The following is a 24,739-nucleotide window of genomic DNA, read 5'->3' as shown; positions in this document are numbered from 1 at the left end:
TTAAGTGCATTTTGGTGGATTTGAACATATTTTGGGCTGGAAAACGTCAGCGGTATCTGGCAACACTGGTGTCTTCATCCACGTTGTTTTCCCGGCGCTTGGTGATGCCATGACAACCGGGAAAAGGAAGTACATTTTCACGCATGCGCATATTTCATTTCCGCATTATTACTATCGTATAGCACGGTCGCAAAAACTGCCGTGTGAACGCAAGTGGGGCTGCTGCACCGGTGCTAACACGCTTCTCTCCAGTAAGCAGGTTTGTGACGTGTGAACGCTCCACAAAATTTACACCGGTGTAAGATATATCGCAACAAAATACATCGGTGCAGCATCGATGCAAATATGTGCCGTGTGAACACCCCTAAATATAACGTATAAATGAAATTGATGCAGTAGGCTACAGTCAGAAATATCACCTGTGCGCTTTTTAGATTTCAAGCGTACAATGATGCAAAATATAGCATGAATATTAGGATGAAACAACAAACATTTCATACAAAATATGCTAATTTATATTTCCTTCTGCACACCACCAGTGTCCAGTGCAGGAGGCGACTTTGATTAAGGTGAAAGCATGTTGGATGTGGCTTGTTGCAGTCTGTTGTAAAATGGGTATAAGAGGCGCTCCGAATTGATTTAAGGCTAATATAATATGACATTTTAAATATATCAAAAAACAAGTTTATGTACATAAACTATCCTGCGACCCCCATCTGCATCTCAGGTGGCCCCATAGCAGCAGCCTAGCTAATCCGTACAAGAGACGAGAATGCTTTTATGGCTGAGGACTACAGTTGACTTGCTAACTTTAGGACTGCAGTCGTCATGAACAGTTTTGCACTCAAGTTTCCATCAATGAAGAGTTTATAACATCAACGAAACTGACTTAACGTTAAAACTGTTAATGTTATAATCATGATGTCTGTTGTTGCCCAAATGAGGATGGGTTCCCTTTTGAGTCTGGCTCCTCTTCATATGTCGTCTGAGGGAGTTTTTCCTTGCCACCGTCGCCACAGGCTTGCTCATTGGGGATAGATTAGGGATAAAATTAGCTCATGTTTAAAGTCATTCAAATTCTGTAAAGTTGCTTTGCGACCATGTCGGTTGTTAAAAGCGCTATACGAGAAACCATAGCTAACAAAGCAAGGAAGCAACAAACTTCAGCGCATAAAGCATCTTAATTTTTATCCCCCGCTGGCCGAAAGACACGAAGGGGGATTATGTCGTGGCAATGTCGGTCCCGGGAAGGGTGCTCACCTTCTGAAATCAACTCCTCTCAGAATTTTTGGAGGAATTTAATGAAACTTGACAGGATTCTTTGTTCTATGTCGGTAATACGCATATTGCACTTTCAGTCACATTTCACCAGTGTTATGGCGCTTGATTACCAAACTTGTACTTTGACGATTTCATGGGGGTGTATTAAGTACTTCTAGCATAGACATAGTTGCCAGCAGGGGATATTGTGCTCTCCGAGCACTCTTGTTCAATATTTGCTGTTGCTACCAATATTTTTTGCACAAAATAGCACTAGTGCTAGTTTGTGTCATGGCCCTCATATATGTGAACTTCTCACTAAGGCCACCCATTTTTTTATCTTTAGGTTCACGGATTTTTTCAACATGTTTTTGATGTCGGTCGAAATAAAAATAAGTGTCCTTGGCCAATTTTTTTTTTTTTTTGCATGACAATTTCATTGGATTAAGATGATAAAATTTAAATTCAAGAGACACACTTTATATATACACACATACATACATATATGTGTGTGTATGTATATATATATATATATATATGTATATGTGTGTGTGTGTGTATGTATATATATATATATATATATATATATATATATATATATATATAAATATATATATATATAAAAAAAAAATATATATATATATATATATATATATATATATATATATATATATATATATATAAAGTGTGTGTGTGTATGTATATATATGTGTGTGTGTGTATATATATATATATATATATATATATATATATATATATATATATATATATGTATATATATATATAAAATGTATGTATGTGTATATATATGTATGTGTGTGTGTGTTCTTGTGTATAAGTTTATAACACGGACTAGCATTCCAGTACTTACTTCTCTGAAGGTATGTGGTCATATGACCGTTGAGCTCTCATGAGCACATTGAAGGCTGATGCGTTCGTGCTACTTGATTTGATAGGACTCTCTGCGGCACCATCCTCTTCTAATTCCACAGTCAGATACTTGCAGGCATATTCAGCATCACGCTCGTTACATCACCACCTTCTTTCTGAGAACCAAAGATCGTTTTGATCTTTTCATTGTTTACTTTCAACGCTTGAGAGACGAAATCGCCCACGTTTTGGTTAGTGAGACAGTGAAAAGACTTTTCTTTACCACACTTTATGCTTACGTACAGTTGAGGCGATAGCTCGGAATCCATGCCGTCAGCCATGGTCAGCACGAGTTTGAGCCCATGTTTACATTAGACCGTATCAGCGGATCATCAGATTAACGTTTTTAAAACGATTAGTGTGCACACAGCAACACCAATACACCATTCGCGTGCACACAGCAACACCAATACACGGATACGCTCGGCTCCGCAGGCATCCTGCGCTCCAAATCACTCCGCCCTGAACAGCGAGTGCCCTCTGGAGGGTGCGCACTCCGGCCCTGCGCAGCTCACACAGCGCGCGAGTGAAGTGCACAAGCCACGATTCGGGACTGAGCCGCTGTGTGTGTGATCCCAGCGCATATCACTTACTACTTGCAAGTGGAAGGATGGCAAGCCTAAAGACAATCATAACTACACAATGGGCAGTATTTGCATCAGTATTTTCATACTTTTATACTCTTTAATGAAAGGTGATACAAGGCGGAAGTCCGCGCCGTTTTTCAGCAGTCGCGTCACATGACCAACGCCAGCGAATCAGGAAGGTGGATGTCACAGTGACGTTGTCCAATGACGACGCCAGCTAGAGCTCAGCACAGCGTATCCGCGTATCTCAATGTTTACACAGCACCGGACCAGACACGATCTGGATTGAATACGTGGACGCTGGCGGATTCCCGTTTCCCGGCATTTCCAGGCGGTTTAATGTAAACGGACAGTGCATCCGCGAAGAAAACGAGACCGATACGGTCTAATGTAAACTTGGCCTGACACTGTCGTAAAGCGGTCATAAATACCATAACATTCAAGTGAATACTCAATGTCGTAAATAGTTTCTTTTTCGGACTCGGCTGAAGTAGATATATACAACACGCATTGCCGTTTGTATTTGCAATTCTAATACTTTTTACTTAAAGAAATCTGACCTAGTACCAGGGATACAGTGCTGTTACAAGAAAAATGTGACTTTTTTTTTTTTACATTTCTTTTTGTACGTTTCGGCGGTTAAAATAAAAATAATACGCACAGACTTTTTATTTTTCTAGCGGTAGTATTTAACTGCCGTCGGCGGATCCGTGATCCGAAAAATCTAAAATGAGTCGCCTAATTATACCAATATAATTTGTATCAATACATTTTATTTTCATCCTTCTATCTCAGGTGAGCAGCTTAGTGCTGTATGTTGAAGAGGCGCACAAACTTCCCATTAAACATTTCACAAACCCATACTGTAACATCTACTTGAACAGCGTGCATGTAGCCAGGACTCACCCGAGAGATGGCCAGAACCCGGTCTTCACCGAGGAGTTCATCTTTGAGTGAGTAGACGCGTGTATTGCACATAATAGTGAAATATTTTACTTGCAGCCTTAACTGATAGGTGACTGAACGATGCATTCATGAAGAAGTTATTCCTTTTCGCTTCCTTTCAGTGACTTATCCAGTGAAATAAACCGATTTGAAATCAGCTTAAGCAACAAGACTAAGAAGAGCAAAGAAAGTGATATTTGTAAGTATACTTTGAAAGAAAAACTCTGTACTCGGTAGAAAATTAATGCAAATTACACACGTTCTGTAAAAACAGTTGAGTTGCCTGGATTACTGTATAAAGCAACATGGTAGCCTTTGGTTTAAGACCATGTTTGTTTATTTGTGCTGTGGCACCCTCTGCTGTCCACATGAATGGAACTTAATGGACTTTATTTAAAGCACCATGTTTTAAATGTGCACGTTCACGTCTGTGCAGTGTTCATGCGCTGCCTTCTGAGCCGGTTGCAGAGGGGACAGATGATTGACGAATGGTTTCCGTTGAGCTCTCATGTGCCTCTGAAGGGAATTGAGCCAGGCTCCTTGCGTGTGCGAGCACGCTATTCCATGGAGAAAATCATGCCAGAGGAAGAGTATAATGAATTCAAAGATGTAAGAATCTCAAACATGAGTATTAAAGTGCTAGTCTTATGAAAATGGCATCACCCCTGGAAATTATACCTTATAAAACCTTATAAAATTGTATTTTAATACGAGCCCGAGAACATGTTCTATTTAGCCGGTAAAGTTTGGCTCTTTGAGTCCGCCATTACACGAATGCGTTCCTGCTAAGTTATTGTTGATTCAAAGGAAGTGACGTCATGCGTGGAACGCTTGAAAGTTTGTGGCATTTCTGGCTTCGTCTATGTAAATTAAAAGCAAAGCATGCTTCCTAAGGGGTGTCTTGTTCAAGGCTGTTCAAGTGTAACTGATTTTTATTTTAAAAAAGGTGGAATTTTGATCCATTACACCCCAAAGTCGGCAGGACACTTATGCCGCTTTTCCACTACCAACGCGGCTGAGTTGGGCTGAGTCGAGCTGAGCGGGGCTGTTGGAGTTGCATTTCGACTACAACCGCGCTGAACCGTGCTGGCTGGAAGTGGGTGGACACATTGGGTGGAGTTAGCGAAAGTGGGTGGACATCACGTGATGTCGTTAGGCGGCGCAAACAGTGACATCAGTGACCTTTTAAGCGGTCGTCTCACGACCCGGATAGTAAACAATAAACATGGAGTCGTTAGTGTGGCTGGTCTTGGTGCTGTGGCTTGTTGTCACCGACAACGCCAACAGATACTGGCAAGAGCGTATAGATGAGGCGAGGCGCGTAAGGCTTCAGAAATTCTCGTAATTCGTAATTCTTCTTCTTCCGGGTTTACGGTGTTTACAGATCCCAGCGTGCTCGCGGAGCGTGTGTGGGCGTGTGAGGACACTCCTCCTCACCAATCGGTGCACAGGGGAGTGTCTCCTCACGCCCCTAGCCCCACTCCAAAACCGTGCGAGTTTTGGGGGCTGAGCAGGGCTGAAGCGAGCCGAGTCGTGCTGCTCTGAGGTAGTCGAAACGCGAGCCGTGTTGGGCTGAAGTGAGCTGAAAAAGGGTAGTGGAAAAGGGCCAGTACAGACTGAATGGGTTCGATTTGTACAGACAAAAAGCGGTAACTTCAAGCCATCAGGGCGGTTTGGTATCTGCTCCGTGCGTTTTGAAAAAGATATAAATTTGTGAGGTAAATTCACATAGAAGGATTTGAGTGATGTTTGGTACATGGAGCAGTTCCTACGATCTGGAAACAAAAGTCAGAAGCGCCGTCCCAAAGAGCTCACCGCCGCACAGGAAGTGTCAAGCTTGTGTTTTTAGCCTTTTGCTCGAATTTATTAGTTGTCCTTAGTCGGATCAATAACGTTCTAAGGTATTTTCTATGCGGCCAAATATAATACTTAGATAGACGACAGACAATTACTGATCTAAAAACAAACCGAAACATGCTTATTCACTCTGAGTCACTTCTTTGTCCTTGTTGTCATAAAGTTGTGTAGAGAGCTTTACAAAAGAAGGCAGTGGCGCACATGATGTCACACACGCAGCACCGCTGACCAATAAATTGCTCCGATCGAATGGCAGACAAGCTTTTAATGATTTTGGAACAGAATTCAGGCGTAAATTTTTCTTTTTCAAACCAATTTTTTATTTCTCGGTGAACTTTACAACCTATTTGATCATACCACGCACAGAAAACCCAGGATTTTATGATGTCGTTTTTGTAAGACGAGCACTTTTAAAGAACTTGTTTTTATATATGAAATTACATGGCACTGATTTATGCACAATATGCTTCAGGTTTGCATGCTGCTGACATATTTTTGTTTGCAGTCTCGTTCTTTATTGTGGTTTTCACTTGACCACCCTTTGGTACTCAGGTGATTCTGCAAAGAGATTTCCACGTGATCTATGCGCTGGCTCATGTGTGTGGGCAGGACCGCACTCTACTGGCCAGCATCCTGCTCAAGATCTTCAGGCACGAGAAAGCCGAGGCTCCACTACTCAGGACTTTAAATGACCGAGAGATTAATATGGAAGGTAAAGTTTTCTGATCCTTTTCTGTACTATATATGCAAAACTCCTCCATTAACAGTTGTACCTTTTTAAGCAAACAGCATTACAAGTCAGCATATGTAACAAATGGAGTCAGACTGTTGAATGTTATAAGTATGTTGTAATTTTCGCCAGATGAAGCCACCACTCTGTTCCGTGCCACCACGCTGGCCAGCACACTGATGGAGCAGTACATGAAGGCTACAGCCACGCCCTTTGTCCATCATGCCCTCAAAGACACCATTCTGAAGATTATGGAGAGCAAGCAGTCCTGCGAGGTCTGTTACGTGTTTTTGTGTTTTGTTTCTGATGTACGGTGGTATGCAAAAGTTTGGGCACCCCTGGTCAAAATTGCTGTTACTGTGAACAGTTAAGCAAGTTGAAGATGAAATGATCTCCAAAAGGCATAAAGTTAATGACTCGTTCCCTTTATATTTTAAGCAAAAACTATTTTTTATTTTCATCTTTTGCATTTTCAAAATGACAAAAAAGGAAAAGGGCCCGAAGCAAAAGTTTGGGCACCCTGCGTGGCTAGTACTTAGTACCACCCCCTTTGGCAAGTATCACAGCTTGTAAACACTTTTTGTAGCCAGCTAATAATCTTTCAGTTCTTACCTGGGGGATTTTCACACATTCGTCCTTGCAAAAGGCTTCCAGTTCGACAAGTTTCTTGGGCTGTCTTGCATGCACTGCTCTTCTGAGATCTATCCACAGATTTGCAATGATGTTTAGGTCAGGGGACTGTGAGGGCCCGGGCAAAACCTTCAGCTTGGGCCTCTTGAGGTATTCCATTGTAGATTTTGAGGTGTGTTTTGGATCATCGTCTTATTATAGGACCCATCCTCTTTTTAACTTCAACTTTTTTACAGATGGTGTGATGTTTGTTTCCAGAGTTTGCTGGTATTTATTCGAATCCATGCTTCCCTCGACCAATGAAATGTGCCCTGTGCCACTGGCTGCAACACAACCCCAAAGCATGATCGATCCACACCCATGCGTCAGAGTTGGAGAGGTGTTCTTTTCCTGGAATTTGGCACCATTTTTTCTCCAAACATACCTTTGCACATTGTGGCCAAAAAGTTCTATTTTGATTTCATCAGTCCACAGGACTTGTTTCCAAAATGCATCAGGCTTATTTAGATGTTCATTTGCAAACTTCAGACACTGAATTTTGTGGCTAGGATGCAGGAACGGTTTTCTTCTGATGACTCTCCCATGAAGGTCATATTTGTTCAGGTGTCGCTGCATAGTAGAACAGTGCACCACCACTCCAGGGTCTGCTAAATCTTTCTGAAGGTCTTTTGCAGTCAGACAGGGGTTTTTATTTACCTTTCTAGCAATCCAACGAGCAGTTCTTTCAGAAAGTTTTCTTCATCTTCCAGGCCTCACCTTGATCTCCACTGTTTCTGTTAACTGCCATTTCTAATAACATTACAATCTGAGGAAACAGCTACCTGAAAACACTTTGCTATGTTCTTGTAGCCTTCTCCTGCTTTGTGAGCATCAATTATTTCATTATTCAGAATGTGAGGGAGTTGCTTAGAGGAGCCCATGCCTGTTGATTTTAGGGACAAGTTTGAGGAGTCAGAGAATTTATCCAGCTTTGAAATCTGCATCATCTGACCTTTCCTAACGAAGAATTTGAACAAGCAACAGCTCAATAAGCTAATTAAGGTCTGGAACCTTGGTAAAAGTTACCTGAGAACTCAAATGTATTGGGGTGCCCAAACTTTCGCATGGTGTTCCTTTTCTTTTTTCACTCTCCAATTGTATAAAACAAAAATAATACACAAATCTTGCAGAAAACGCTGAAAAGAAATGTGGTCTTTACCTTTATGCCTTTTGGTGATCAGTTCATCTTCTGCTCACAGGGTTCCCGTGGGGTCTAAAAAAGTCTTAAAAAAAAAAGTCTAAAATTCAGAAAGTTAAATTTTAGGCCTTAAAATGTCTAAAAACACTTTCATCCCAGGTCTAAAATTTTATTTATCCAAGTCTAAAATTCTTACATCCGCTCAATCCGTTCCTAGAAGTGCCTGCAAAACATTAATAAAAAATGTGCCGGTTGCGTTGTTGTCTGCCTGCTAAAAAACTTCAATCACCGGTGATCGCGGCAAGTATGCAACGGTCCGGTTTGTCCACTACGCTTACCGTAATTCTACCTTCTAAGTTCCCGCCGAGTTTATGCAGTCTGTGGCAGTCAGAGAAGGTTAGCGGTTGTGTTGGCAGTGCGATGAAGAGTGTGGATAGCACGTCGAATAATAGTGAGTAAAGAGGTTCACGTACTTTTGCCACTCACAGATATGTAATACTGGATCATTTTCCTCAATAAATAAATGACCAAGTATAATATTTGTGTCTCATTTGTTTAACTGGGTTCTCTTTATCTACTTTTAGGACTTGTGTGAAAATCTGATGTTTTAGGTCATATTCATGCAGAAATATAGAAAATTCTAAAGGGTTCACAAACTTTCAAGCACCTCCGTAAGTATGAAAAATGAGTGTTCTGCGAGCAATAGGCTGAAGCACACTACCGCTAAAAGGAGCTGTGTTGGGCTGGAACGGTTGGTTAAATAGCCGCTCACATTAGCGCGGAGAGCTTTCACACTGTAGACCAAGGGTGCCCAATTTGGGGCCCACGGGCCAAGTTTGGCCCATGTTCCGTTTTTTTTGGCCCGCCTCATTTTTCCCATCTGTGCCCGCCCGTCAGTGCCAGGTCTGTGCCAGCCGCTGGGAATTTCTGTCCCAGCGGCTCGGAAGAGTTGCCTGCAGTTCACTTTCTGACCACAGTTTTATAAGGGGGGACAAGGGGGGCGCTGTTGAGTTGCTGGCTCTTCTGCCTGTCAGCAGGCTCATGACACAAGCGAGGAGCAGAGGTTACGATGGAGCGCTGTGTTAGGCAGTGGCACACGGATAAAAGAAAATTCAAAAATAGTTGGCAAGATTATTTTTTTTCACGGAAATCGATTCCTCGGCAGTGTGCCTTGTCTGTAGACAGAGAGTGGCAGTTTTGAAAGAATACAACATCCGTAGACATTATGAAACAAAACATTTACCTCAGTTTGCGAAATACAGTGGTGAAATAAGAAAGCAGAAGGCTAGTGAACTGTTAGCCAGGCTCAGTGCCCAACAACGCACATTACTGCAGCCGTCATCTGCTCAAGAAAATGCAACTCAGGCCAGCTATAAGATCAGCGCAATGATAGTGAAATCTGGGAGATCTTTGTCATGTGGAGAGTTTGTTAAAAGTTGCCTGACTGTGGCTGCAGAGACTGTGTCCCCGAGCCAGACACGGGCCTTTTCGCAAATTAGTTTATCATGGAACACAGTTACCTGCCGCATCGAGGACATGGCTGAGGATCTCGGAGAACAAATCGTTGGTAAAGCATCCAGATTTACGGCCTTTTCTATTGCTTGCGATGAGAGCACCGACATATGCGACTATGCACAATTGATGGCATTTTTGCGCGGAGTCGGTGAGGATTTTGAAGTGACACAGGAGCTGGCTGGCCTTGAGACACTTTCAGGTACAACACGAGGGAAATGTTGTGTTGTGTTCTATATTGCTCAGTTCACATTGTCCAATTCCATACCTAATACTCAATCTAATTTCACATTCCGTCTAAAGTAAATTCTATCTGGTTTCATATGGCTTAAAAGGCACAGTGTTACAAGGGCATGTGTTATTGCTCAATTCACATTTTAGTTAATTTTTAAATAGAATTGTATATTTGGTTGTCCTGGACCCAGGGCTTTGAACCAGAATTTTTTTCCTATTGGTTCGTTCCGAACAGAAACGGAATTTTAACGTTTCCGGTTTTGGGTTCCACCATTAAATAGATGTTCCCGAACCGGTTAGAACAAAAAAATTTCGTTCCCGGAACGGTTAATTACGTTCCCTGTCAGCTGTTTAACAAATGGCTATAAAATTATGTCTCTGTCTCATCCAGCTTAAGCCAAATGTAGGCTAATTCTATTACAACCTTCATTAAATAAGACAAGAAATAATTCAAAACAATTATTATTTCAAATGTTGGCGATTTGGATTCTCAGTATGTCTTCCCATCTACACAAACAGAAAAAGTGCCAAAAATGAAAGATAATTCGTTTAGTGTGTTACCAAAGGCTAGTCAGGCCCTATAGAGGGCTACCGCATGACGTCACCGCGCCGCGAGATTTTGTTAGGCGCCATATTGGAAGACCAAGTACACATCTATGCAAGTACATACATACATAAAACAAACTACACCTGAAATGTAGCCAGGGCCGGTTCTGCCCTAATCTGGACCCGGGTGCAACATCGCGCAAACCCCCCCCCCCCCCCCCCAAAAAAAAAAAAAAGCAGTCTAAATCAGGACAACCATCACATAACTATAAACATTTTATATCAACTATTTTAACGAAATGGGCTATAATAAATAAGCCTGCAGGCAGCCACGGCGGGCTGCCTCAGAAAAGTAACCATTCAATGACGCAACTGAAAGCCTGCAGCCACGGCGGGCTGCCTTAAAAACTAACCATTTGTCCTACCTTAAAACTCATTTTGCATTTTCTGCCTCCTTTTTTGTATTTTCGACCCTCTGTTTATTTTCTTTCCTTTTCTGAAAACCCGATTTGTGTCCAGACATTTTGTTCTGCTACCAACGAACTAACTCGTCAGGTCTCGTCTCTCGAGCCCGCGATGATTCCCGTGGGAGGGGCAACAACTGATACATTTTTACAAACAGCCAATAGGGAGGTTGCAACGTTCAGGCTCTCCTTTGCTCAGACACTCAGTAATGCACTTACTCACTTTATCACGTGGAGACATGATAGCAGTCCACCTTCCCGCTCTCTCCATTCAATCAGTGAACTTCACACAGGAAGTGAACCCCAGCGGGTCATAGAAACTTGTGCAGGAGAAGAATGACTTATTTGTAGGCTACAGAAACTTTGAGGAACGAAATAAAAACCGGTATTAACCGGTTACCATTATTTTTAATAAGCGTTTCTGTTCCGGAACATAAAAAATAATAAAGTTTCTGGTTTCGTTTCTGTTCCATGTGAAATAGAAAAAGTTCCCGGTTTTCGTTTTCGTTCCTTGAACCGGTTCAAAGCCCTGCCTGGACCTTATCCAACTGTTTTCAACTTGTTCAAGCTACCAAAGCACTTTTTGTAATATAGTCTGAAATGTTGCTTTCCTTTCAAATATGTTTCTACCTCTTAAAATAAGCCATGTGGATGTTCTGTCATCATCTGAAATTAATAAAGGTAGGCCTACTATAAATATACAAAATATGTTTAATTGCTTTAAACATTTACATTTGAGTTTAATGATCTTAGCCTATATAAAAATGACACGTTTCAATAAAATGTAAGGTAACATAACGTGGACGTTCGTTTTTTTTGGCCCGCGGCCCACCCACAGAATTAATTTTTGGCCCATTGTAGAGAAGAATTTGGGCACCCTTGCTGTAGACAATCTTAGCGTGCACATTACATGTCGTCAACGTTACCATGACAACATGGAGCGCATGAGTCCAGTCAGCGTATTCAGCTTTCTAACAGTGCTCTTTTTTTTTTTTTTTAAATATATTATTCTCTCCCCAATGGTGTGTCTTTCCTGGCTTTATTATTTAGTATTTATTAATTTTGCATTCATATTTTGCAATGATTTTACACCTCTGTCTCAAATGGCCCCTGTTTGCTCCGCTACTGCTTAAAAACCTGCTGTCTCCCTTGTATACCTCTCGCAAGGTATGACTTGATTTCATTGGTAAATCGCTGCCGCCTTGCGTGAGTTTGCTGTTTAACTGGAAGCAAGTGTGCTACGGGGCTACTACGTATGTTTTAACTATTAGTTTTAAAAGATGTGTATGCATTTTTACTGTTAATATGGTTGAAATGGTTGCTACAGCCAGTGGAGGTCTGCGATGCTGTGGTTTGCAGCATGGGGTTCACATGAGCAATCAAGAAAGTCATCATCTGACAACAGTGCATTATATAATAACGCTGTTTTATTACCAGAACACCACTAACCAAAAGTTTAAATGAGTTCTGTTGCAGTTAGGGGAAAAAACCAAACCCCTACAGACTGCATTTACTGCACAAATGCCCTTTATCACTCTATTGTCTTGTACTTTTGTTGCTATGTGACATAATGTACTAATGTTGCCATATGACATAAATAAGCACACAATCAGTTTGTATCCCTGATAGTCAGTTTACCAATACAAATGACTTTGTTTTGAGAATTGAACTCGATTGTCTTTTTTTGGGAAGGGCGAAGGTAGGGCAGGTTGTAATGCTTTGTGTTGGTCTAAAAAATTTTTCATAATGGTCTTAAAGTCTAAAAAAAAAAAAAAAGTCTAAAATTTAACTTACTGAATCCTGCAAGAACCCTGTGCTCACTTAACTATTCATAGTAACACATTTTCAGCAAGGGTGCCCAAACTTTTGCATGCCACTGTAGATAGTCGTACTTCAACTGTGAAAGTACAGTACCAGTCTAGAGTTTGGACACACCTTCTAATTCGGTGGTTTTTCTTTATTTTTATAAATTAAGACACTTGATGTCTTTTAAGTAATTGTATTCTGTTGGTTCTTGACATAATATGGATTACTACAGTTGTCTAATAGGGCTACTGACTGTGTTTTTATTGTTTACTGTGATCTCAGACGCATTAAGAAGGCAAGAAATTGCACTAATTAACTTTTGACGAGGCACCTGTTAACTGAAAAGCGTTCCAAGTGACTGTCTCATGAGGCTGGTTAAGCTAATGCCAATAGTGTGCAAAGTGTCAACAAGGTAAACGGTGGTTACTTTGAAGAATCTAAACATACTGTTTTGTTGATCAGATAATTCTATGTGTTATTTCATAGTTTTGATGTCTTCAGTATTGTTCTACAATGTAGAAAATGGTCAGAATACAGAAAAAAAACAAGCTATGAATAAGTAGAGGTGTACAAACTTTTGACTGGTGCTGTAGTCTGTGGGTATAACTTCCATTAGGGCTGTCAAAATCACCTCATTTTTAATTTTTATTTTTACTAAATTATACCCCCGCTTTGGAGCAGGGGTGGATACTGGTTTACCTTTGTCCGTCTGTATTTCCGTCCGTCTGAAACTCCCTTTTTCTCAGCAACCACAAATCATAGCCACTTGGTACCGAACTTCAGCTTGGGGTTCTATACCGTGTATACCGTTTTCAGGTCTGTCGCACATCGACTTCCTGTTTACCGACTGAATGTATTTACGAAACGTATAGCGTGGATTTACAAAATTTTCGTAACATTTTTCTCAGCAACTACAAATCACAACTGCTTGATATTCGGTAGCAAGCTTCAGCTTGGGGTTCTGTACCACGTATACCATTTTCAGGTCTGTCGCACATCGACTGACTGAATGTATTTATGAAACACATGGTGAATTTTGATGCTATTTCAAGAAGCTAAATGACAGTTTAGCAGGATGCTATTTGAAATCCCTGGGGCGAACACTGCTCTTTACTTGTTTCAGGGTTAATTATTTGTTGAAGTCAGCTTTCATAATAAGTGTCCTATTGCTTGCATTCTGCTATAAGGCCATTATTAAAAAAATGTTCTGTTTCCGGTCCACCAGCCGGGTGAGTGCCGTTTGTGCGGTTGAAAATTTTTTTTTTTTACGCCGGTTTTTCGACATTTTTTTTTCAGGTTCGTAAATCTAAAATCGAACTTGACATTTATGCATTCCCAGGGCTTTCCACTAAGGCTCATACTAGCCAGCCATGACAAATAAGTAGCCGGGGGGAGTAAACACAAAATAAACTCCTGTGCACGCAGTTCCCAGGATTAAATGCATTTTCCACAGACCATTTATTTATTCACTTTACTCAAATACAAAGTAAAATGGCAGTAAATCTTCTTTCTTTTCTTGCGTATTGCATCATGAGGTGTTCCTGGCTTGTAAATCTCTTATTCTCGGTGCAGGACACATTCACGCAGCTGAGCATGCTATGAATTAACAACGACAACGGTCTGCAGTGGGGCTACACAATTAAACACTCAGCGAACATTTCTCCATTTGTGTATGAAAATACACTCCAACCACTCAGTTTGGGTTCATTTACAACCAACGGTGTCTTTTGATGCCAGCACGTAATTGAACGAGAGAAGACTGGTTTACCGGAGACAAAATAAGCGTTATCTCTGCTTCTGTTCCCTCCGACACACTACTGCCTCCGCCGAGTGCGCGCGCACTCTGAACTGAATCAGCTCTGCGCATGCGCCGTGCGGCACAAAAAAATGGCAGCCACCATGAAGGAAGGAGATCCGGAGTTTTCAAACATTTGCTTAAGTGTGAAATCGCAAAATGGTATTCTAGCGAACAACAAAATAGTAAAGATTCAGAAAAACAAATCATTCAGTGATCATTTTAATAGTGTAATTTCATCCGAACTAGGCCTAACGCTCGATTTAGAACTACAAAAAGCCCGTGTGTCGGACATTTTAAGTACCTTTGTAAAAGTTTTGCAAATGTTGCAGTCAGCATTTAAAATGCTAACTTAGTTTTTGTACAAGTTTCAGTTGATTTAAACTGTCATTTTATTAAATGTGTCTGCTTTTGTAATAATAAAGTACTGAAAGAAAAAGCAAACACAGCATTGCGATTTCTTATCCATCCATAAAAAAAAAAATCCCTCCCTCCTGACTGAATTTTTTTTTTTTGCTCACCCGGTGGACAGGAAACGGATTTTTTTTTTTTTTAAGGATGGCCTAAGCGAGAGCGGGGGAAACATAAGTGAGCAGTAGCTCACAGCTGATCTTGTTATGCATCAATTTTTAAATTGTATAATTTTTTATACATTGCATGAATAATGTGTACTAAAAGGTGTATGCAAGTACATGTCAATAGTTGACACCCTGCTCTTGAGTTATTGTTGTAGTTGATTTGGGGTGCTTTTGGCGATATAGTTTACTATTTGTCTCTTTCGAATGCCATTATATCTTCTGTAGTGAGTGTATTAAGTGAAAAGGAAGTGGGTTCTCATTCAGTCTTACTGCACGTTTAGAAAGGGCATTAATAAAAAGGGACGTTAATAAATGATGAGCCAATATTTTACAATTATGATTCTCTTTGCTTCAAATTAACACACAGTGGCAGTGCGTACAAACATTTCAACACCACGTTATTTCAGTAATTAAAAATTAATGTGATTTTATTGGTCCTTTTTTTTCCTCTCTCCCCCCCCCCCCCCCCCCCCCTTAATGCAATTTGACATCCCTTGTGATGAATATGCGTGACCTACTTTTTTTTTTTTTGTAGATCTGTAGTCACTAAATAGATCTATTGATCCACTAGTTTGTCAGAATGCTACCCCTGTTTTGACCGTTTCCTGCTTTCTGCTGTAAAGCTGAACCCATCTAAACTGGAGAAGAACGAGGATGTAAATCTGAACCTGAACAACCTGCTCTTCATCCTCTCTGAGCTGGTTGAGAAGATCTTCATGGCTGCTGAGATCTTGCCTCCGTAAGCAGAATAATACTCGAAGGTTTTGTGCTGATCTGATTTAAATTTGACATTTACAGACTTTTTCTCCCTCCCTCCCTCCCTTTTTTTTTTTTTGGTTGTTTGTCAGAACTTTGAGGTTTATATACGGGTGCCTTCAGAAGTCCGTGCAGCAGAAATGGCCCACTAACACTACAATGCGGACCAGAGTTGTGAGGTAGGTCACCACAACGCTGCTGTTTTTCTGTTTGTGCAACCCTTCTCAGGTGTTAGGTCGGTGTTTTCAGCTGAGCAAAGTGCTTGTTTGTCTGTGTAGTGGTTTCGTCTTCCTGCGATTGATCTGCCCTGCGATTCTCAACCCCAGGATGTTCAACATCATCTCTGGTGAGTACACAGCTGACATAAAAAAAAAAGAGCTACTGCTTAAAGGTACAGGATGTCATCAGGTTTTTGAATTTCACCCTCAGCGGTAAAAAAAAAAAATACTGCTGCATGCTACCTGTGAAAAATGTTTTTAATGTGGGTTGTGACGCAATCTTTCAGCACTGAGCAGATTAATCTCACAACTCTGAGTGCAAAGTCGGTATGCATTCTGAAAGAATTTAGGGCTCCATCCCAAACCGCAGTGTGTGTGTCAGTTAATCTGTTACTTTCTCTTCACTCTGTGTTGGTCACTGCGATTGCGTGTTCTCTTGGTAAAACAAACTTCAATGAATAATATATAAATTCTACAAAGAGGATAAATCAGTTGATGATTCACTGGATTCCCATCAAATAAGAGGGAAAAAGAAATCACGTTTGTATATAACTTCACATTCCTTATTATTATCTTACTCTTTAACTCTCATTTAGTTTATTTACTCTCGCCTGAGTGGCTTCGGATTCAAAAGAGTCACTTATTTTGTGTCTAAAGCTGGTTGTTATTAACCTGAAGATTCTAACCTGACGCTCTTGGACTATGATTGATTATTACTAGTTTAGGATTGTCAGAGTGACACACTGCAGCTTTAAAGATGGAGAATATGAAGGTCAAGTGGTCACACTCTTTATTTGAGGACATTAGATGAAGAGTAAGGCCAAGAAAAAAAAAAAAGTGTGTTTCCGGTAACCCGACCGATCGAGAATTTCCGCGTCGAAATTGCCGACTGTAAAGTTATTACAAATTGCCCTCGATATTTTAGTGTAAGCGGCGTTAGTTTGTCATAATTTTTTGTTTCAACGCATTCAAGTTGTGAAAGAAACGATAAAAAGTAAAATGTTTCGCCACTTCTATCAGCCCTCGTGCATAAACATGGAAGCGCACTTGTATACTGAAGGAGGAAGGGAAAACTGAGCCGAGCCGCCATTTTGAATCCTCATTCAAGGCTGTAATGCAAATTGCTTCCTCTTCAGTATACAAGTGCACTTCCATGGCAGGGAAAAACACTACGTTTTGCTGCCTATGTAGTCCCCTATTTATACAAATAGGAGTCATTCAGGATTCAGCCATGTTTTTGCTTGGCGTTTTTGCTCGACCCAGGCTAGGCCGTCTGCTTTTAATGGAAGTAGCCTAGCCTAGGACGTTATTTTCACATTATTTCTTGATAAGGTGTTTTCACGTTATTCAGGGTCTCCGCGGATCCTTAAAAAGTCTTAAAAAGTCTTATTTTTAATATGTGTTTTTTAAGGTCTTAAAAAGCATTATATTTCGCTATTTTTTGAGCTATGGTATTAAATTTCACATGGGAGGTATTAAATTTCATCCGCGTAGCCTACGGTAAATGAAAAAAAACCATATGTCTGGATTTTTTTTTTCCGCGCTTACGTTATTTATTCAACCAGCGTCGTTTGTTATCAAGATGCTGAACAAGTAGCACAAGAGCCGTTGTGTGTCTAGCACTAGTTCTAATAGCGCAGGAACCACGCCACTGGGGGCAGTGTGTTCTTTTATCCATGTAGTAGACAGTGATGGGAATAACGGCGTTAGAAATAAACGGCGTTACTAACGGCGTTACTTTTTTTTAGTAACGAGTAATCTAACTAATTACTTTTTACATCGTTATAACGCCGTTCCCGTTACTTACAATAAAATACTATGCGTTACTTTATTAAAGCTGTTCTCATCTGGCACGCTGCTCGTTCAGCCTTTCTTTACTCTGCTTTCGTGTGGGGCGGGGAGACACGAGACAACGGCACAGTAAGCCAATCAGAGTACATTTGGACAACATACGTAGGTAGGCCACGCCTACTGCACTACTGCGCGCTCTTTCAATCGGAAGACACAGCGATGGCGAGCGGTCAGCCCAGCACTGCGCTTTCACACTGGAAATACAGCCAGGACTTTTCATTACTTGAAATAAAAGGCAAGAGTGTTTACGTGCAATGCACATTATGTCGAGGAACAAAGCGTTTGTCCTCGTCAGTGGCCAGTAATTAGTAACAATTTTAATAACTACAGAAATATATTACATTTGATAGATGTCTTCTCACATTGTCCCACAAAAATATTAATATAGTGTAGATAACATTACTAATTGGTTCTGTTAAGTGTCCATTTCAGTCATTAAACACATTTAACATTCACTTTTATTATGATTACACTAATTGAATTTGATTTTTTTTTTTGAGGGGGAACAAAATGTAACGGAATAATTACTTTCTCTGGTAATTAGTTACTTTTATGACAAAGTAACTCCGTTACTAACTCAGTTACTTTTTGGGAAAAGTAACTAGTAACTATAACTAATTACTTTTTGAAAGTAACGTGCCCAACACTGGTAGTAGAACCATTGAGAGTAGAGCAGACGAGGAAGAAGTGGTTGAACTTGAACATGAACGGAGATGGGGAAGTGTAAGTTTAGTAACAAGTGGCTTGAGGAGCCAAAATACAAAAGTTGGCTAACAACAGCAACTTCAGAATATGAAGCGAGATGTAAGGTATGTCGGAAAGACATCAAGTTAACAACAATGGGCTGTAAAGCCCTTGACGCTCACTCGAAAGGGGAAAAGCATATGCGCTGTGCTGCTAGTCGGGCAACAACAGTCCCCAGAGGCAGTTCGATCAGTAGTCAAACTTCCTTGTTTCCTCACTGTTTATGTTCATGGCAGTACCCTACTATTAAAATATTGAGAAAGCAGTTAATGTTCTGTTTTGTTAACTGAAGATCAATTTGTTTCCTCACTGTTTGTTTACAGCAGTACCCCACTATTAAAATATCGAGAAGGCAGCTAATGTTCTGTTTTGTAAACTGAAGATGCACATTTTTTATAAAAAAATGCTTTGAACTTAACCTAGAGTGTGCTTTTTTTTTTTTACTGTACGTATTTGTTCCGCGGTAGTAGTCTTATTTTTTATACTCAGTGGTCTTAAAATGGTCTTAAAAAGTATTATTTTTGCTGGTCAGAAATGTGCAGAGACCCTGTTATTACATGAAAATATCATGAAATAACGTGATAATTTCATATCATGAAATTACGTGACGTTATCACATGATAAATATATTGTAAAAACGTGAACTTTGTTAACAATATCTTTTCACGTAATTACTTGATTCTAAGCCAATTTTTTTGAGTGTGGCAGCAATACGCTTCCGTAGATCATAACTCGAACTCTCGCGATTTTTTTTTTTTTTATTCGTTTAAAGATTTAAAACACTTATTTTATGATGTGTGGTATAAAGGATTCTGTGCCAAAATACTATTTTGTAAGATGTTTACTTGTGTTTATTTTTTCAAACAAAATAAAAAAAAAAAATTAAGAAAAAAAAAAAACTTTTTCCTACCTACCGACCTTATTTTAGTATTTCATGTTACTAGAGAAACACTTTTTTTTTTTTTTGGCCTAATAAGGACGGTTAGTATAATAAATGACTGCTTCTTTGCAGATCCTCCTTCTCCAACTGCAGTGAGAACACTGACGCTTGTGGCCAAGTCAGTCCAGAACCTGGCCAATCTGGTGGAGTTTGGGGCCAAGGTTTGTTTTGCTGCATGTGTGTGTGTGTTTTCATGTTGACTGACATCGTAATTAAAAAGAGAGAGTTATGTGGTTTTTTCTTATTTATGGTCTAGGAGCCCTACATGGAAGGAGTGAATCCATTCATCAAGAATAACAAACAACGCATGATCATGTTTCTGGATGAGTTGGGAGTGAGTTGGATAAAATTTTGAACATAGAAGGCTGGATTCTGCATACTGAACAAAACTCAACCATACACTAAACTGTCGTAACGATTCAGCACTGTATGTGTAATACACACGTTAAAATCTGCTCGAGTTGAGACAAAGCGCGACAAGAAATGAAAACAGGACAAAGCCTATTAATGTGGATGTGAAAACATTAGAATGAGAAATTTCTTCTTTCATTCAGAGCCAGTATGCTTTATTATAATTAAGCTTTATCGTCTCCATATTTTTAGAGAGAGAAAACGTGCAGCTGTCACTTTACCCGAAGGTAGTGTCAAGACTCGCTTTTCTCTTCAGTGAACAGTTCTCTTCTTCCTGCCAACGATCATGCCGCCGCTCACCGCCAGAAGACGCTGGCTTTCATAGAAAATGAACGACTTCTGGTTGTTTAGTGTGAATGTAGGGGAAGTCCAGGCAACTGTAGGGTTATGATGCACTTTGGTAGCAATCAGTCAGAATTTAGAAGTGCTCTGCTTTTAAGAGAGAAAAAAAATACCAGAGCGCAGTCGTATAAATTTTGGTCCTGTTCAAACCGTTCTTCAGTACAGTGGAGGATGGATTAATAATTGCAGTAGTGGGTTTCTCCATTATTTATCATGTGTTCCTGTTTCATACAGGGACCGAAATAAAACTGTGCAGCTCTGAGCTCAACCTTTTTCTAACCGAGAGAGAAGCTACGGTACATACACTACCGTTCAAAAGTTTGGGGTCACTTTGAAATGTCCTTATTTTTGAAAGAAAAGCACTGTTCTTTTCAATGAAGATCACTTTAAACTAATCAGAAATCCACTCTATACATTGCTAATGTGGTAAATGACTATTCTAGCTGCAAATGTCTGGTTTTTGGTGCAATATCTCCATAGGTGTATAGAGGCCCATTTCCAGCAACTCTCACTCCAGTGTTCTAATGGTACAATGTGTTTGCTCATTGCCTCAGAAGGCTAATGGATGGTTAGAAAACCCTTGTACAATCATGTTAGCACAGCTGAAAACAGTTGAGCTCTTTAGAGAAGCTATAAAACTGACCTTCCTTTGAGCAGATTGAGTTTCTGGAGCATCACATTTGTGGGGTCGATTAAATGCTCAAAAAAATGTCTTGACTATATTTTCTATTCATTTTACAACTTATGGTGGTAAATAAAAGTGTGACTTTTCATGGAAAACACAAAATTGTCTGGGTGACCCCAAACTTTTGAACGATAGTGTAAACAGGAAAAAAAAAAATAGGCTGCTCAGAAATACGTTGACGCCAGGATTCGAACTGATGTTGCAAGAGCTATTCCTGTCAGACAGTACGCTAGACCACTTAGCCACAGCTCATGGTGTAATTCTCTGTGGCTATGTAACAGGGTGGTTACATTGTCAGAATGCAGCAGCACCACACCATGACTGTAGACTCGCTACCTGAGGCTGGCACGCCAATGACCATCTTACATTCTTAAAGTGCATATCTCGGGTAAATTCAGGAGCGAGATCAATGTAATTCTCCTATTTAATAATAAACTTTGGTCAAATGTCACATTTTGTGCAATTTTTTTACCTTGAGCAATACCAGAAAAATTCAGTTGAAATCAAGCCATTTGAGGCGAATTGGTCCGCCTCTGAAAAAACTTGGCATTTGGATTTCCCGGCAAACATTGATTTTCATGACGTCGCGTGCGGGACGCCTCCCTCTGAATCCTACATCAGCGCTGGTTTGTTTGAGAAAACGACCTGGTGGTTTTCTGCAAATTTCTTCACTGTTATCGCGTAATTATTAAAATGGTTAACAGATGTATCGTAGGAGGGTGTAGCAACACCAATCTTGATGGGATTAGTACTCCTCGTTTCCCACATTGCGATCAGGTGACAATTCCATATTTTAATGCAAAATTGACAGGCTGTGCACTGAAACCGTGCAAGCGCTCTCAGCCTGCTGGCGCTTCCGCAGGTGACGTCATGAATCTGGCTCCAGATGCGTTTTATTTTATCTTTTTCTGCTGTAGACAGATGGCCTTGTGCAAAATTACCCTTCTGGATGAGTGTGTACCCTTCTGGACATACTTTCATATTAAAAAAAAAAAGAATTTGGTCCAGGATATGCACTTTAAACATGCTCGAACTCTGTTGAACATACAGACGGGTGTCTCTATAATCTTTAACCAAAGGCTGAGCCAATAAATTGCATGTTGAAATTTGATTCTGCACTTAGCATCAACACACTAGCCTGGCAAGCCAGACTAAATGTGAATATTTAGCCTGGCCTCGATCCGTAGACATTTCTGAAGGGGGTGGGTGGAACAAACCGCTGTCTTTCAAACTGTCTCTGTGCGTATAGGCCAACGCTCTGACCAATCAGCGCAACAGTGACTGTGACGTAGTCAGAGCGACAGAAAGCAATGGGGGAGACCTTGAAATAAATAATTTTTCAAAATGCATATTAATTAATAAACAGTAGTGATGGGAATTTCGGCTCTTTCGGCTCCCAAATGGCTCCCGAGATTTTATTTTTGATTTAATTGCTGCAATTAACTAGTTAATTAATTACATTATATTTTATCAATAGGATGTTTTCCATTTTATTTTTTAGTTTTTGTAGCCATTGTAAAGCTTTGTAAAGTATAGCAGTGTAACAATGTTCTAGCTATAGAAATAAAACTTGCCAATTAATAAATTCTCACAAACATAATGCAAAACTGTGTTATATTACCAATATAAAATACACAGCTGATTTTCCCCTCCTCAGGTGCCTCACAGACTCCTCTCCCCTGCGCTCCACAGCTTTAAGCATTACACCAATTTTCGTATTTTCACAGCTGTGAATGACATCAACCAAAAAAAGTAGGCGTACACCATGCTACTTTTTTCCTTTGAATGGTAATAGACAACACAAAGACGCAATCGGACAGCAACTTTTTTTGTGAAAGTCTTTCTCTCTCTCTCTCTGAGGCACCTAAGGACAAAAAAATAATTCGGCTCCCGTCGTTCACTTCAAAGAGCCGGCTCTTTGAACTGGATCGTTCGCGACCGACACATCACTAATAAACAGGTTCTAGACATTAAGAAGTTTGGAGATAATGACCACAAGTTTGGAGTCTGTACCACATACACACTTATTTTTTCCAAGTGTTTTTCAAGGGTTTGCTTAAACTGTTTTTGAGAGTTTTTATTTAGTGGTGTTTGGTGAAATAATTTCCCTTAAATTTAAAATAATGGGAAAATAAGAAACAATCAAAAAGTAATGTTTCAAAGCTGTTTAATTAATTCTTCGTACTGCACAAACTAGCCCCATCATTTTGGCTACGAGCGGAGCCAGCTGGTAGATCAGACTTTTGCCATAGCCGGTCGGCAAAACAGCGAAAACGTCCTTCTTGAAAAGGAATGAGCGGAGAGCCTCTTCCTGCTCATGTTTCAACGAAAACTCCAAGTCTAATTCTTCTAAAACTGATTCCAAAGCGGAGTCAAATGCGCTGTTCACTAGCCCGTAGCCATCTTTCCTGTTGTGCTTTCTCCAGCGTCGCGCAGCTTTGTCGTCACTCCTGTAAAAGCCCGCCCAAAGAATCCAAACAAAAACCTTGCGTTGTGATTGGCGGGCACGATTTGATGCCCGGCGTGTTTTTGTTTATATGGTGCGAGGCTAGACCCACTCGCTAGGCAAAAATATTTTTGGCCGCTAGGCAGGTGGGTCTAGTTTACTAGGCTATCAACACACAGGACTCCCCACACAAATAGCTTTTTTTTTTTTTCCCATCATTAGTTTTTCTTTCCAGTCATAATTTTTCATTATCTTCCTTCACTGATTTGATTTCTTACCTTCACATTTGTATTAATGAGGTTAATTTATACCCTACTTTTGGTCATTCAGCACAAAGATACCAGTTGACACTTCTGTTTGCTTTGCGGCCCCTTTAAATAAAGCTAGTCAGACTAAGCTTTCCGAACGCCCGTGATGCTGTCCGTTTCATCTCCGTCACAGTCTGTCCACAAACCTACCGGCATCGTTGGTCGGACGGCCAAAGCGGCTTTTAATGCCCTCAGCAGGTTCGGTATGAACGTACCAAAACTCTGAACTTTACAGTGCATTTCTGTGAGATCCCCGGAACTGCCACTCTGAAATTATGTATAATCATAGATTGTGGTGTGGGTTCTTGCGATTTAAAAAAAAAAAAAAAAACACCTCTATATCCGTCATTTCTGTTGTCTCCCCTGTTTTTAAAATTGGGTTAAGAGTTGAAAATCTAGTGTGTACCAGGCAGCCCATGTCGATTAACCCCCCTACTGTCATGTAAAGTGACCTTGGGGTTGTGAAAGGCACTATATAAATGAAACTTGGTATTGTGAGCTCAAAAAACCAGAAAGATGCTCCTGCTATTTACTAACAAGTATTACGATGCATCACAGCCATGCCATGTTCTACCATAGCAGCACTTAAAAAAAAAAAAAAGAATTTTCTAAAGTGAAAATTAGTGCTCTCTGCAGCGACATACTTTTAAATTTAAGCAATTGAAATAAAAACTCAGAAAAGATGGAATTATACAACTCTTGAGTATTTATTTATTTATGTACACTACAAACTGTACACCACCCGATGTAACTTCATTTTTAAAGGTGTAGTGTGTTCTTCCCGGTTCCTCCAGAATGTCCCTGACTTGCCTGATGCTTCAGAGCACTTTAGGACCGATCTGTCCCGAGACCTCGCTGCCCTGCACGAGATCTGTGCTGCTCACTCGGATGAACTCCGCACCTTGAGCAACGAGAGAGGAGCACAGCAGGTGGGTGGAGCTAAAACATACATACACTTTTTTTTTTTTTTCCATAATAAGCACACAG

At 40.3% G+C, this 24,739-nt stretch overlaps 1 protein-coding gene across 2 annotated transcripts in view; it reads left to right on the top strand.

The window, feature by feature from the left end:
* rasa1a (RAS p21 protein activator (GTPase activating protein) 1a) overlaps positions 1-24,739 on the top strand; it is an 85,109-nt gene that overhangs the window by 56,949 nt on the left and 3,421 nt on the right. For both annotated transcript variants that reach the window (XM_060907098.1, XM_060907097.1), the window contains exons 14-24: positions 3,573-3,730; positions 3,845-3,921; positions 4,159-4,331; positions 6,132-6,291; positions 6,442-6,584; positions 15,675-15,790; positions 15,900-15,986; positions 16,086-16,153; positions 19,633-19,721; positions 19,817-19,894; positions 24,547-24,681. In XM_060907098.1, coding sequence (XP_060763081.1) covers positions 3,573-3,730; positions 3,845-3,921; positions 4,159-4,331; positions 6,132-6,291; positions 6,442-6,584; positions 15,675-15,790; positions 15,900-15,986; positions 16,086-16,153; positions 19,633-19,721; positions 19,817-19,894; positions 24,547-24,681 — 1,284 coding nt within the window. The remainder of the gene's footprint in view (positions 1-3,572; positions 3,731-3,844; positions 3,922-4,158; positions 4,332-6,131; positions 6,292-6,441; positions 6,585-15,674; positions 15,791-15,899; positions 15,987-16,085; positions 16,154-19,632; positions 19,722-19,816; positions 19,895-24,546; positions 24,682-24,739) is intronic.

Source organism: Neoarius graeffei, chromosome 24 (genome assembly GCF_027579695.1).
Source record: "Neoarius graeffei isolate fNeoGra1 chromosome 24, fNeoGra1.pri, whole genome shotgun sequence".
In the NCBI taxonomy this organism is placed as follows: Eukaryota; Metazoa; Chordata; class Actinopteri; order Siluriformes; family Ariidae; genus Neoarius; species Neoarius graeffei.
This window is presented reverse-complemented; position numbering and strand designations above follow the sequence as displayed.